At 40.6% G+C, this 15,221-nt stretch overlaps 1 protein-coding gene across 2 annotated transcripts in view; it reads right to left on the bottom strand.

Annotated features, from left to right (window-relative positions):
• atf6b (activating transcription factor 6 beta) overlaps positions 1 to 15,221 on the bottom strand; it is a 31,871-nt gene that overhangs the window by 8,921 nt on the left and 7,729 nt on the right. For both annotated transcript variants that reach the window (XM_063899277.1, XM_063899278.1), the window contains exons 4-11: positions 14,912 to 14,971; positions 14,740 to 14,819; positions 13,931 to 14,117; positions 12,602 to 12,766; positions 12,276 to 12,445; positions 9,890 to 10,069; positions 8,930 to 9,012; positions 8,447 to 8,653 (exon numbers count right to left, since the gene is read on the bottom strand). In XM_063899277.1, the coding sequence (XP_063755347.1) occupies positions 8,447 to 8,653; positions 8,930 to 9,012; positions 9,890 to 10,069; positions 12,276 to 12,445; positions 12,602 to 12,766; positions 13,931 to 14,117; positions 14,740 to 14,819; positions 14,912 to 14,971 (1,132 nt within the window). The remainder of the gene's footprint in view (positions 1 to 8,446; positions 8,654 to 8,929; positions 9,013 to 9,889; positions 10,070 to 12,275; positions 12,446 to 12,601; positions 12,767 to 13,930; positions 14,118 to 14,739; positions 14,820 to 14,911; positions 14,972 to 15,221) is intronic.

Genomic DNA, 15,221 nt, shown 5'->3' with positions numbered 1-15,221 from the left:
GTGCAGCTAATAGAGAGCATGGACAGTAAGGGTCAATATACTCCGGGGAAAACCTCTAAGGATAAGCAGGGTGTAAGAACCGAGTCTGTGGTCAAAGATATAAACATGTGGATATCAGGTATCACTATGTACTGAGTGATAACAACATAACCATTGACTATTGCCCTGCAGCTGATATGGTTGCTGATATTATGACTAACCCTGCAACAAAGGGAAACGTTATTAATTATGATTTAATGTTTGTACAAATGACTTTGACCTGCACTCACCTCTGCATACTTATGTAAATATATCTAACAATCCAAATAAGTACACATGTTCATTCCAATGATCAATGTTTTACTGTGATATCTTGTTTCAACAGTTACTATATCATTTTATTGTCATCTTTGTATTATTATATTCTTTTTTACCTTGTGTGAATCTGTACTGTTCTGTTTTCCACTCCTAAATAAAGTTCCATCTTGTCTTATCTTTATGTTTGATTTAAGTTGATCATTTGTACAGTATAAGTGGAGGTGTTGAGTTATAAGATATGCTTCTGATATTTTGTATTCTTATACTAAAAGTCATTTCCTGTATTCTCATGATAAACGGACATGGGCAGTAAAAGTTTCACTTCCGGTTGAAGCAATGCTGATAGTGTTAGTGTATTTTTTCCTTGTCATGTGTTCAGCAATGTTCACGGTATTCCTACCCCAAGACGGCAACGTCAACATTCTCTAGCTCTGCTCCAAACAGAACAGTTCCATGCGTGGTCCTCACTTTGCATGAGATGTGTGTGGATTTTGTCCCCTCTCATTAAATGTACCAATTAAAATACGCAGGTTGGCAAATATTGCTTAGTGAGCTTCAAAATGCCAAGAGACCTTCTGATTCTCAGTGAGCTCTACTATTAACTGCATAACTGTTTTAAAATGCTTCATTTCCCACATGTGTGACAATCACCTGGTTCATAGCAGTGCAGCCAGCAGAGTCTGCTCTCACTAACTGTAAAACATCCTTTAAATAATGAGCAGGACTCAGTTCTGTAGACATTACTGACCCAGATGTAACTGAGCTAAGGGCTAAGTGCAGAAACAAAATGTGATGCACATGAAGGTAAAACGTATTTGTTGAATCATATTTTAAAATCAGGGAAATCTACTGTCGTTTTTTTGTTAAATAAATGCATAACCTTTCCAAAGTTAACACAAACCCTGCTTCCTTATGAATAAATACTGCTGAACTCTCTGTTTCTGTCATTCCATCATTTTATCATATCTTATCAAAGAGGGAGTAAACCCCTCGAGACTCATTGAGCTGCAAAACAAGAAATAATTGTTTGTGTGTGTGTGTGTGTGTGTCTGTGTCTGTGTGTGTGTGTGTGTGTGTGTGTGTGTCTGTGTGTGTCTGTGTGTGTGTCTGTGTGTGTGTCTGTGTCTGTGTCTGTGTGTGTGTGTGTGTGTATGTGTCGGATTATTGCTTTCTTTAATGTCTAACTTCAAGTTTGCTGAAGATATATCACTTTTAAAGTGTTTCAGTGTACTTCTAAATGAACTTCTGGACCTGCAGAAACCTGAGTGTATTTGAGGAAAGACTTCAGCATAACCTCTTTATGTCGCTTTGTTCTGACTTATATTTCTAAATGGAGAATTTAAGAACAGGAGATTCTTCATTTGGAGAAAAAAAGACCAGCTTTAGAAAAAGTGAATAACAGTAGATTATCATGGGTAAGTTAGGATAGGTTATTTATTTTGCATCCTGGACTATGAAGCTTTGGAATATCCCCGGAGACATGACAGGAAAACTCATCTGTGCAGTGTAGCAATTAAACCAACGTCATGTATTGTTAACACTTTTTCATTGTTCTAAATATGTCTTGTTGTTTTTGTGCATTTATAGGTGATGTTGCTACTGGTAACTATGGATTGGAATATCATGAATCTATTCTGTAGTTCTAGAAGTCCTACAACAGAGAGAGTTCTATCTCAGGTGTATCACAGTCACACTGCAGCTTGAGACAGGTTCACTTCAGACTAACTCTCCACAGAGAACATTTCAAAGAGATTATCTGCACAAACCTATACACACTGTATTACAACCTTCTCACTGAGAAACCCCAGAGAAAGAAAGCTCAGAATAAGAGAACAGAAAGACAAAGTCAACCAAACTGAAAATGCCTGAAAACAGGCAGGTAAGTAAAGGCACCTTAAAGAGGCTTCAACTGGTTTAGAGGTTACTTGGCACAGTTAGAAGATTATAAAGAGTGATGAAGACATGATTAGTGATGGAAATCAATATGTGATGATGTAGCCTAAGGCATTTTGAATATAAAAGGGTGAAGTTACAGCAGTTACATTGTTCAAGACATTTTTATCACAAAGTGATCTAAACATCTTACGGTTTAATTAATTGTATTTATATAGCAGATTGTAGAACAAGTAAACTTAATGCACTTAGGCCGTGTGTCCACCAAGGCGTTTAAACGCCGGCGTTATTCTGAAAGCGCCCGGCATTTTTGTTGCTATGATACAGAATTTTCGCAGTTCTGATTTCGCTGTCAGGTGTGGTGCACTTTTTCTCAGAATTCGCGGATATTATATATATTATTGCTATACTCGTTACTTTCTTTAACTATTATATATTATATCTATATCTATCTATAGAAATAAATAGATAAGAGAGAGAGAGATAAATATATAAATATATATATGTTTATATATGTTTCTTTAACGCCGCGCTCCCATTGAAAAAAAAAACACCGGCCCAGGAAAAAACGCCTTGCTGGACACACACCCTTAGTCTAAATATTAGAAAGAACAAAGGAAATGCATGCAGCGACGAGTTCATGTATAAAGTTTTAGTGTGTCCAAAAATCACATCTGCTTATAAGTAAATGAAAACAAGCAAGAACACTGTTTTACATCTCCACAGATTCCTCATTCAGACAACATGGGCAGCGAAGAGGAGAACATGGAAGAACTCTCCATCTCTCCTGTGTTCTCAGACCCATCAGATCACATTCCTGACTCTGAAACCCTTGACCAGAGTCTTGCGTATCTTGGTGATCTGATGAATTGTGATTATCCTATCATCAGCCCATGGTCCCATTCAACCATGAGCGAGGAGAGCAATGGAGACATTTGGTGTTACGACAGTGATTCAGAGATCTCAGAAATGATCCCACCAGTTGATCAAGACCTGAACAAGGTGATTTCTGCAGTATGCCACAGCTACTTGTTTCCAGAAGATCTAGAGACAGAGGAAGATGATTTTGAGGGGAATGACAAACTACCGCAGTACATTGATCATGCTAAGACACTGGAGGTCACTGAGCCCCCCAAGAAAGTTGAGGTTCCTGAGCCTACCAACAGCAAGATACTGGAAGTCACTGAGTCTCCCAAGACATTAGAGATGGTGGAGCCTGCCAACACAGTGGAGGTCCCAGACTCTCCCAAGTTACTGGAGGTCCCTGAGTCTCCCAAGCAGGTTAATGCCCCTGAAAATCATTATCTTAACCAGGTGATCTCTGAAGTATGCCACAGCTACTTGTTTCCAGAAGATCTGGAGACAGAGTTGGGTGATTTTGAAGAAACTGACAAGCCTCTGCAGTACACTGATGCTGCCAAGACACTGGAGGTCCCTGAGCCTCCCAAGCAATTTAAAGTTCTTGATCCTACCGAGACACTGGAGGTCAGTGAGCCTACCGAGACACTTGAAGTCACTGAGCCTCCCAACACACGGGAGGTCACTACGTCTCACAAGACACTGGAGGTCCTTGAGTCTACTAAGACACGGGAGGTCACTGAGCCAACCAAGATTCTGGAGGTCTCTGAGTCTCCCAAGACACGTGAGGTTACAGAGACCGCCAATTCATTGGAAGTCCTTGAGCCTGTCAAGATACTGGAGTTTCCTGAGCCTCGCAACACAGTGGAGGTCTCTGAGTCTCCAAAGACATTGGAGGTCTCTGAGCCTACTAAGGCACTGGAATTCTCTGAGCCTATTAAGACACTGGAAGTTCCTGTACCTACTAAGGCACTTGAGGTCACTGAACCGACCAAGATCCTGGAGGTCACTGAGTCTCCCAAGACACTGGAGCTCCCTGAGCCTACTAAGACACTGGAGGTCCCTGAGCCTACCAACACACTGGAAGTCCCTGAGCCTACTAAGGCACTGGAAGTCCCTGAGCCTACTAAGACACTGGAGGTCCCTGAGCCTACCCTGACACTGGAAGTCCCTGAGCCTACTAAGGCATTGGAGGTTCCTGAACCTACTAAGGCACTGGAAGTCCCTGAGCCTACTAAGGCACTGGAAGTTCTTGAGCCTACTAAGGCACTGGGGGTCCCAGAGCCTACCCAGACACCTGAGGTCACTGAGCATCCAAATACAGTGGAGGTCCCTGTGCCTACCCAGGCACTGGAGGTCCCCGAGCCTACCCAGACAATGGTCATGAGGCTACATACTGGTAAAGGAAAGAAACAAAGGTCTCAGTGGAAGAGAAGTTTCAGTATATGGCGCAGGAGAAAGACTCAGCCAAAGGAACATTTAGATGAGCCCGTCAGTTTGGCTAGTGCTGGCTTGACATGTAGGAGCAGAGGACAGGACAAACAGGGCTCTCTCTGTTCTCAAGAAACAACCTCCACCACATCTTGCAGTGCTGCTAGTAGGTCCATTCCGCTAGTGTTAGTGGACATGGAGGATGAGGACCAGACACCAGGAGCTATCAGTAGTGAGTCATCTCTGTCTTCTACCAGCTCTATAACATCGGCTCATCAGTTTACCGACTCTGATGATGAGGATGATGAAACCCTCAGCCAGATCTCTGTGCTGCAGTGTCAGCCTGACTCTGAGCGTCTCAGCAAAAACACAGTCGATGTGGAGGAGAACAAGGCAAAGAGGAGCAGCAATCCCTTCTCCCACTTCTTCCGCAGTATCTTCTCAAAGGTAGGTATTCACTTATATTCTGATTAGTCAGACACGTTAAACAGTACCCAGGAAGAGAGTGGACATGACCGGATCAGATAGGATTTAAGATGTTGGTTTAGACCAGCAGAGAGGTGTTATCAATGTTGAATTTCTCTTCTGTTTCCTTCTTTTCCTTCCCTTGATTCTCTCTCGGATATCAAAGCATCAGAAATATTGTATTTATATATCTGGCTTCTTGGTCCAGAGCCTTCATGAATTTTAAAAGTAATAACTTTTTTTTTTTTATCTTCCTGTACTGATTCTCTTTGTGTATTACTTTCCTAGAATGAGAAAGAGAACGCCAGGCAGCCTTCTTTCTGGAAGAGACTGGTGTGCTGCACTTGCCTTGACAATTGAAGACATGGTTTACGACCAGCTTCAGCCTCTGGCCTGACAACAACTTGTCTCTTGTTTTTAATATAATGTCAATAAATGTCAGAAATGTCATATTGCAATGTGTTTTAAAGTCATTCAGGGACAGTTTCCTTTGAGTGTGTGTTTGAGGACCGCGTACAATGGAAACCCAGGCTCACTGGCCGCTCATGTAGTAAGAGAAGACAGGAACTTTGCTATTGATTTAAAAACCAGACTAAGTCACAACACCCTGTGCGTCGCATGCCGTCCTTACCAATGGGGAGTTTCTTACACACAAAAGATGCAGTTAGTAAAGAGCTCAGCCAGGCTCTCTTATTTTATGAGCTTAACTAATGACTAATCACTTTAAATATTAAGTGCAGCTTGAAGAGCAGCATTATTTAGCCAACATCGCACACTTCTCAACCTTCGTGTGTGTGTGTGTGTGTGTGTGTGTGTGTGTGTGTGTGTGTGTGTGTGTGTGTTTACCATTTACCAAGTTTGTCTCCCTGTGCACAATAATCATGTATTCACATATACTGATACAGCACTGTACATACTGTGATATTCTTACATTTTTAGCTTTATACAAATATTTTACTCTATTGTATTTAATCTTTTATTGGAGTTTTTACTTTAACTTCTTTTGTTAATTTAAATATATATTACTGGGTTTGATATTATAATGGCTCACTGGCCCGGCAGCACTATTTAAACATTGCGGGCCAGCAGATCGTACTTTCCACTTACGCAACCGGGCCAGTCAAAATATTGCTTAAAAATAAAAAACAGTAACCCATAAATTAAATTTTTATCCTCTGGTTCTGGTATTTTGTGAAATTGTTTCCATTATTACCCCTCTTATCATTTAGTACGCCTATACTGGGAAAAAGCACTGTTATATCAAATAATTAAAAGGTGTTCAAACCTAAAACTTAAAAAGCCAGCTTTACTTATTTTCCAGTTCAATTTATAATGCGAGTGTGGTGGACCTGGGTTTACGGTGAGAGGGGAGGGCCCCAGGGAAGTTACATTCTTTGCTTTCTAGGAAAAACAGCCCTGAAGGCTGCGGCGGCGGGTAATGAACTACATACAGTATATTTCACTAACAGGTGGACCGCAGTCCGTGTCCGGACCCTGACGCCGACTTATACGGACCCAGACCTATAATCAATACATTAATAAGGGATTTTCATTTTGACGGGACAATTCCATTTTAACTGGTGCCGACAGCGGGAGAAGAGTGAGGGGAGAGGGGAGTTAGCGGCAGACAGAGAGAGAAGACGGACAGAAGAGTGAGGGGAGAGATGAGTTAGCGGGAGACAGAGAGAGAACACAGAGAGAACAGTGAGGGGAGAGACGAGTTAGCGGGAGACAGAGACAAGGCGGTGAGAAGAGTGAGGGGAGAGATGAGTTAGCGGGAGACAGAGAGAGAACACAGAGAGAAGAGTGAGGGGAGAGATGAGTTAGCGGGAGACAGAGAGAGAAGACAGACAGAAGAGTGATGGGAGAGACGAGTGAGCGGCAGACCGAGAGAGAAGAGTGAGGGGAGAGATGAGTTAGCGGGAGACAGAGAGAGAACACGGAGAGAAGAGTGAGGGGAGAGATGAGTTAGCGGGAGACAGAGAGAGAAGACAGACAGAAGAGTGATGGGAGAGACGAGTTAGCGGCAGACCGAGAGAGAAGAGTGAGGGGAGAGACGAGTTAGCGGCAGATAGAGAGAGAAGGCGGATAGAAGAGTGAGGGGAGAGATGAGTTAGTGGCAGAGAGAGAGAGAAGACGCTGACACCATTTCAGCCCCGATTTAAAATCCTGGCTGGACAGGCTAGAGCTCAGTCCTCTCACTGAACTAAAGACAGTCAGTGAGGGAGTGGAATATAAGAGGGACAGAAAGACAAACCTTAAAACTGTTCAATTGTTATGATGTGTTCGGACTGATATGTTCTATAATTGGCTGAAACTGTTAAGTGTTATGTGAAACATTAACAAAGAAAGGGAACTCAAGCTGCTGCTGCTGCTCTTTATTTAATCTTTCTAAAAGTAAGCTCTTTTAAGATGCACACATTTTCAAAAGCTATTTTCTCTATTTTATTTTAAATGCAGCCCGAGTGGAACATTATAAATATCTACAGTATTATTCTGTATACCTGTATAGTTCAAGGGACAATAAATATTGTTGTTTTTGAATTGTACTTTGTTTGTTTGATGAGACAGTCAGCTGTTGATAATATGCAGACGTTGATACAGCTACTAGGTCACAGCTAATGTATATCACACTCATTCATAATGCGAGTTAGACATTTTGATGTTCCGGACCTTTGCTAGAGGAAATTTCTCTAACTGGACCTTGTGAATTTTAGTTGAATACCCCTGCTCTAGAGGATCATTCCCCAGTAAAACTACCACGTAAAATCAGATCAGTAATTTAGGACTCTTAACTTCAGAAGTTTGATCAAGCAGCTCATAATTGTTCAGATTAAACAGCTAATATTTTAGATCTTCATATTATTATTATTTTATGATCTCGGGAGGAATTAAGTTCTATCCTATTTTATTTTCAGTGTGCAGCTGTGTCATTCAGACTAAATTAAGTATTTTATCAGACTCTCTGACGGATATTTAATATGAAAGGACTGTTAGATTGATCTTGTTTGGGACTTCCTACTTTTGTCCCTTTTGTTTTATTGAACTTGTTGAACATAAAACGTTCTCATTCACTACAGATAATATACTTTAAATTAAATCCAGCCCTAGTTGAAATTATGGAATTGAGTTTATTAAAATAGAAAGAGTTCTGCTTGTTGTAAAAATGCATGTTTTTTATTGACTCAGACACTGTGACTGTTAGTAGAGTAGATGAACTGAACAATATCAGTTCGTGACTGGGCTCAGGACTTTCTTCATCATCAGCAACTAAATCCCTTTAAAACCCCTTTTACTTATTAAAAGATATTTACTCTATTTGATCTATTATTGGATATTTTACTTTAACTGATGAGGTTTGTATGAATATCTTTATTTTATCTTTTTATTGCACACTTACTTTCACTTCTTACGTTTATCATCACATTTATATCTTTTATTTTTATTCTTAAATGGACTAACTGTCACAGAACAGATGAAGTGTTGTTAATCAGATGTTTACCTGAACTGATATGACTCTGGAGCCTCGTCCCCTGCCTCCTCCTCCAGCTCTGTCCTGTCCTCCACTCTGCTGGGAGGGGGGGCGGCTGCCTGCTGCTGATGGGGTTTCTGTTGTTGTTGTTTCTGTTGTTGTTCAAACTCCAGCAGTCTCCGGCCTGTATACGACACCACCCCGTCCTGTAGACCCGTCAGCTTCCTGTCTGTGATGCTGCAGACACAGAGCTCAAATTACTCTTCGAATTGAAAGATTTAATGAGATGAGGATTATAGTTTGAGTCATTGTAGCATTGTACAGCTTTTGATATCCTGGCGGGGGAGTATGTACATGAATGAATGAACATTCTCTTTCAACATGTAGATGCTTCTGGCATGTTTTCAGTCACTTTATGGCCAGTAGCTGTTCCTTGACCACAAAAGTAACTCTTAAGAAGGCATGAAAAAGCAGTAAGGGGTTAAGACGCTGGATACAAAGTGTGCAGGATACCTGACGGGTCCGAAGCTGAAGGTCATGAAGAGCAGCACGGCCATCACACACACGGCTCGCTTGTTGCTTGCTGAGTCACTGCCCTGAAAAGCAAAAACAGCATGTTAACCAATGCTGCATATTCAAATCAAGTTTTTTCTATTTTTCAAAATACAAAGACGCATTTCTTGCGGAACATTGGGTATAAGCAGTGAGACCGGTTAGAGGACGGGGAGGTTAGGCATGATTAATGTTTGTTGTCATTTTCTACACTGACCTCACCACCTTCAAGAAACTCATAAGAACTCACCTCTTCAAACTGGCTTTTATTGTGTGATTGTTGTTATATTGCCTGATTTTAATGTGACTTTTACTTTATTTATTTGTTGTCTTTTTTTTATGAACCTCTGTAAAGCGACTTTGAGCACCGGTAAAAGCGCTTATAAAATAAATGTATTATTATTATTATTATAATAATGTGAGGAAAATACTGACATTTCAATGTCAAAAGGAACAGAAAGCCATCATCTCAGCCCTGTTTTTTTAGCACTTTTCCACAAAGGTCCCTGATTTCAAACTAGTTTTTCATGTTTCCACTGCAGCCATGCACTATCTGCTCAAACTCCGGTTACACTAGACTAGAACACCGACAGCAGAGAACCGGAGACAGGGCTAACATAAACAACAGCAGCTCAGGTAGAGAGTTGTTGAACAATTATTAACTTCAAGGTCAAAAAGCATCCTATTGGCATTCTATCGGCCACGTCAATCTATAGAAAAGTACAAAGAGTTGTGAAAGTTGTTCTCCCAATACAATGTCCGTCAAGATATGTTGGTAAAGGCCTGTAAACACCTACATGTACACAAAGAAATATTTATTTTGAAGTGTAGTTTTTGTCAAGACTACTTCTCGAGTGTGGAAAGTACATGGCGCTGTATATGTACAGTGTTACCACGGTTTCCCTGGCTCTTCTCCCTCACCTCTTTGCCTGCCAGCCTCTCCCTCAGCGCCTGGTTCTCTCTGCGCAGGCGCTCGTTCTCCTGCTGGGCCTCCCTCAGCTGGCCCTCCAGGTTCTGCAGGTACTCCTTCTTCTTCTTCCTGGACTGGCACGCAGACTCCCGGTTCTTTATCATCCTCTGCTGCCGCTTCATTACCTTCATCTGCAGCAGGGGCAGGCGGGGGAGAGAAGAAGGAGGAAGAACAGGAGGAGGGAGGATGATCAGGATGTTGGAATAGAGGAAGGAAGGATAGAAGAGAAGAAAAGACACGGGAGGAACACAAATAGAGAGGGTTACAGGTGCATTTATGTGACGCTACACCCTGAGGTCGCTGAGTCCTCATATATCACAGTGTGAGAGGTGTCAGGTGAAACACTGAGGGCTTCAGGGGGATGTTACTGAACCAGCTGCACTGAACATACCACTGTGTTTCTCTTTAAATCACAGAACTGACAGAAGAAACATTGCTGTACCTACAGTGAACGCACTTCTTACTCCTGAGAGTCATAGTAGGTGAGATCTAATGCGAACATTAAGACAAGCTCAAAAGCAATTTGGTCCTTCTGTCATGATTGGGGCTAAATACTTCTGAATTCCATGAGTTTGTTCTACCGGTGGTGCATCCTTACAATTTTATCCTTAAAGGTCCCCTATTATGCAAAATGTACTTTTTGCGGTCTTTTATACATCAATATGTGTCCCTGGTGTAAGGACTCATAAAGTGTCCCTCTCTCTTTTCCTCCTTACCCACATCTCTAAAAACAGGGGTACAAACGAACTGATCCAGATTTGCTGCTGATATGACGTCACAACCGAAATGTGGGCTGGCTTTACATTGAACTCCTGGCAACGTCCAGCCCACGTGACACGTCCCAACCTATCGTCCCCCATATACAGTCGCGAGCTGAATCCCCTCCGCAGCACCTCTGTGTGTCTGTGCAGGATGTCTGCAGGAGGGACTTAGAGTTGTTGTATATATAATACATATAATGTCTCTGTTCTAGTGGTAAACACTGAGAAGTGTTTCAGAAATAATGCTGGATGTGGTTTGGAACATAATATGGGGTTTAATCACGGCAGCAATTAGCTGAGTTTCTTCCTTAGAAACTTCTCTCTTCAGACAGAGAGCTGCATGATGCTCTAAAGAGGCGTGGCCAGCTTCAGCTCAGCTCAAATTTAAAGCGACAGTCACAGAATCAGCACTTCAGGAACAGGGCTGAAATAGAGGGGGATGAGGCATGCTACAATGGGGGATCTGTTTGGTATTTTGAGCAAAACACAAGTTTTGTATAGATATTGCCCTACAATATATTGTTAAAATATAGCATAATAGGAGACCTTTAAAGTTCAATTGCGTATTCTAGTTCAACTATATATATATATAAACAATCCATAAAGTTTTTCTGCATTCTTTTAGTCACAGAAACCATTGAACTTATTGTCACTACCCAATCCCTACCGGAAACCAGATCAGTTCATAACCAGATCATAATGGTTCACGGCGTTGTTGAGAGCGTCAACGTTTTTAACTCTTCCAACACAAACATCCAACAAATAAAATACTATTGAACTAAAGGCATTATAGACAAAGAAAAAGAAAGAAAGAAAGAAAGGAACATAAATCCTTTAAAAAAAGATAAAACATGCATTGATCTAGGAAAGCCTTTTGAGATCACTTTGTCTCGCACCTTTAGAAAAATTGTGCTAATGAGTAATTTTAGTTGAGAAAAGGATCTGATTATTTTTTCCAAAGCTGAATACATTTAGTTTACCTTGATTTATTTCATTGTTCATCGTTGAATGACTTTAACAATTACTTTATTTAATCAAGGCAAGCATTTTACTCTTTTACTATTTTAAACATTCTTCACCAAAACAAGAAACGTGTTTATTTGAATTAAGTACCAATTTAAGTCTTCTATTTTAGAACTAATCAAACCAAAGATAACATAATTTTATTGAAATCCCAGAAAACTGCCATAAATTGCTTCAACAAAATTCAGTGAGCATCATGGGAAGTAGCGGCGTATTCCGGTATCGACCGGGTAATCACCGTTATCAACGGATCAGCTCTTTAAGGATAATCAAACTTTACTTGTAAATGGTATACTCTCTAAAATATTAAGCTTTTTGTTTTACAATGACACTAACTAGAGCAATCTTTAAATTCTCTAATTTAAATGCTACTGCTTCCGTTTACTTTCAGCTACAGACTTCATTTAAAATGTGAACACGTAACAGGACTTTAAACTATCACGGCAGCTATGCTTTGCAATCACAGCATTCACAGTTCAAAGTAAATTCCACTCCGGTATAATGAGAAAATAATCTTATTCGACTATAGAGGTTCAACATCCAGACTACTCACATCAATATCGTTGCAGTGGTTGCCAGGTAACGTTGTGGTCGCAGGGATGATGGGTTTGCTGCAGGGCGGGGCTGTGGGGCTGGGGCAGTGCTGTGGGATGCCGGGGGACACGGGCTCCATTTTGACGATGGCCGGAGTTGAACCGAGGCAGACGGACTGAGACAAGACCACTGGAAGAGGGAAGAGGGGGGGTCAGGAATGCTCGGAGATTTATTTGAATGGAAGTTATTCGTCGCTGCTGACTACACTGGAGCTACTGTGCATATGACAGTAAAGCCTTTGAATCTGAATTGAATGAATTTATATAAAACACAAAGACGGTTTACCGGGTCTGCTCTGGTCCATGGAGGGGAGGCCCTGCAGGATGAGGGCCTTGGGTGCTGTGGGAGTCTGGGTGACGGGGTGGTTGGAGACACACACCGGTCTGGGCTGGATGGGATGTTTGGTGCTCAGGATGGAGTTGGCCTTTAACGTGGCCGGACCCGGCAGAACTTGAGACAGAAACAAAAATATCCCTTAATTTAGAGACGTTTGTTTGGACATATTTCCTAAAATCAGGAAGCAGAGCCACTTTATTAAGATATATTGAGATAAATCACACTGCCTTTGTGTTGAAGATGCCCCAATCAGACTATTTCTCATTTTTTTATACTGTTACGAGGTAGAATGAGTGCCAATGCTAGCTTAACACAGATATTAATTAAGTAAAAGTATATCTTTTTGTTTATTGGTTGTAATTTGTTTAACAACATAAGAAAATGTCAGACTTAATGTTGCCTTGGAAACATGAATGATGGCTGTCACTTTCACAATGGGAAGCATGAAGCTTATTAGTGAAACTCTGGCATGGGTTAGTCATGTGTATTGGCCGTAGGACTGATGCATCCCCGGTGTGTGGACATGTTTACAGGACTTACAGGATTTGGTTTGCAAATTCAAGTTCTCATATGATGAGTGCACAAAGTTTTTTTAGTTTAGACAATTTGTTATTTTAATTTATCCTGTGCAGACTTTCTACTACTGCTGCTGCTTTACTCCTTTTCTGACATTTATCCAGGCCCTATAGATTTTTCACTTCATTAAAAAGCAAGGTTCCCATGGAACCCATTCAACTTTTCCATAGGCTAAAGATATGCCTAAATATATATTATAAAGGTGCAATAATTAGGCTCTTAAATCAGCGTTCTATGCCGTAACAGATGCATGGTAACAATACAGAGAACATGACTTATTATGAACAAATGCTAAACAAGAGCAAAACAAATTATATTTAAAACTTATTCAAAACATTCTGTTTATTCCACACCATCTCCAGACCTGGTTACCTTAAATTAAAAATGATTTACAGTCATTTTATGACCATGTGAAAGAGTGTTATTAGTAAACTAAACTTATAACCTTTTTTGGGGTGCCTTTTGTATTCGTTTTGAATCTTTAATAAATTATTATATATATATATATATATATATATATATATATATTAATTTCCTTTCTTTTTTATTACAACAAACAATGTGTTGTATTTTGCAGAATGCTAAAGCAGCAGGAAGGCAGAACTGAGAACTTGGTTTCCAAACAGAACCTCAAACTGAAACTTCCCCTCCTGAACTATAACGCTCAGGAAGAACAGACCACATGTGGGTGTGTGAGGCTACCTGAAGCCTGCGTCTGGATCCCGCTGAGCACTGCTGGGATCTGTGTTGTTAAGGGCGCCTGCAGCTGGGTCTGTGGTTTGGGTACAGCCGAAGTTGCCACGGTGACTTCCAAGGTCCCCAGTGGAGGGGACAGGACGTCTCCGTACATGTAGGGAGGAGTGGGGGGGTTTTCACCTTTAACTGTGATCTGGAAGTGGAGACGCAATCAGATTTTTATACAATGATGATTTATTACCCTAATCTCTATGACGACACTATGATGTCTTATGTTTGGTTACATGCAAAGAAATACTACGACATTTATCAATGATGGTATTGTAGTAGGGTTTTTTCAGACCCTTGTATTAGAGACATTATTTACAGTAAATATCCATATTCACTTATTTATATTGTTATAAATACATATTTATTTCCCAAGTTCATACAGGTTTAAAAACTTCAGCATGTTAAAACCGTTTTAAAATCTCTTGATAAATTCAATATGATTCCCTCACATTTGTCTCCAGCTTTTTCACATTAAAAGTCTTAAAGCTTTCCAATTATCAAATTTGAAATGTGAAAAGACATGTTTGTTGTTTTTCTGGTAGTTTAAAATCCTTTAAGAGTGCAACACAGGAGAATAGTCTGGGTTGATTTAATCACAGTTGCAGTTGTTTTGCGATTTGTCACTTAAATTTGAGAATATGCGAGTCGTGTTTGACTTTTCCCTGTTCTGCATGAGCCTACAGAGAGTAAATACACCTTCACTCATTAATGTTTATGATGAAATACGAGACAAATACATATGAAACTTATTATTTAACACACACCTGTGGGTCTGGGGACGCTGCAGAGCAGTCTGAACTGAGTGAGGATGCAGGAGAGGGAGGCTCCGCCTTCACCTGGAACACTGGACACACAACCAGACACATCAACTAGTGAAACACTGAGGCTGTGAGCACATCTGTTTCTGTTAAATAGATTAGAACTCGGAAAACTTACACATTTCCACTGGTAACGGCTGAGTGATGGTCATTTCATTTTTTATCACAGGAGCCTCCCCTTCAGAGAAAAATGACAAAGAGAGATGATTTCTGACTGCCAAACCCAGGCTCAGATATAAGCGTGTAAGGCTTACTAAAATAATAATACATCTGCAAAGGCATAACACGAGGAGAAGCAGTCTACAATTAAATAAACATTATCGAGATTAATGTTGGAGATGGAGTGTTTGTGAGGAATGGGGACTTTTCATTTGCGAAAACTATTTTAACAACATTTTCCCACCAAAATGTGTGGTACTAAAACAATC

This window comes from Eleginops maclovinus, chromosome 13 (genome assembly GCF_036324505.1).
Source record: "Eleginops maclovinus isolate JMC-PN-2008 ecotype Puerto Natales chromosome 13, JC_Emac_rtc_rv5, whole genome shotgun sequence".
Taxonomy (NCBI): domain Eukaryota; kingdom Metazoa; phylum Chordata; class Actinopteri; order Perciformes; family Eleginopidae; genus Eleginops; species Eleginops maclovinus.
Note: the sequence above shows the minus strand (reverse complement) of the source record. Positions and strands in the feature narration are given on the sequence as shown.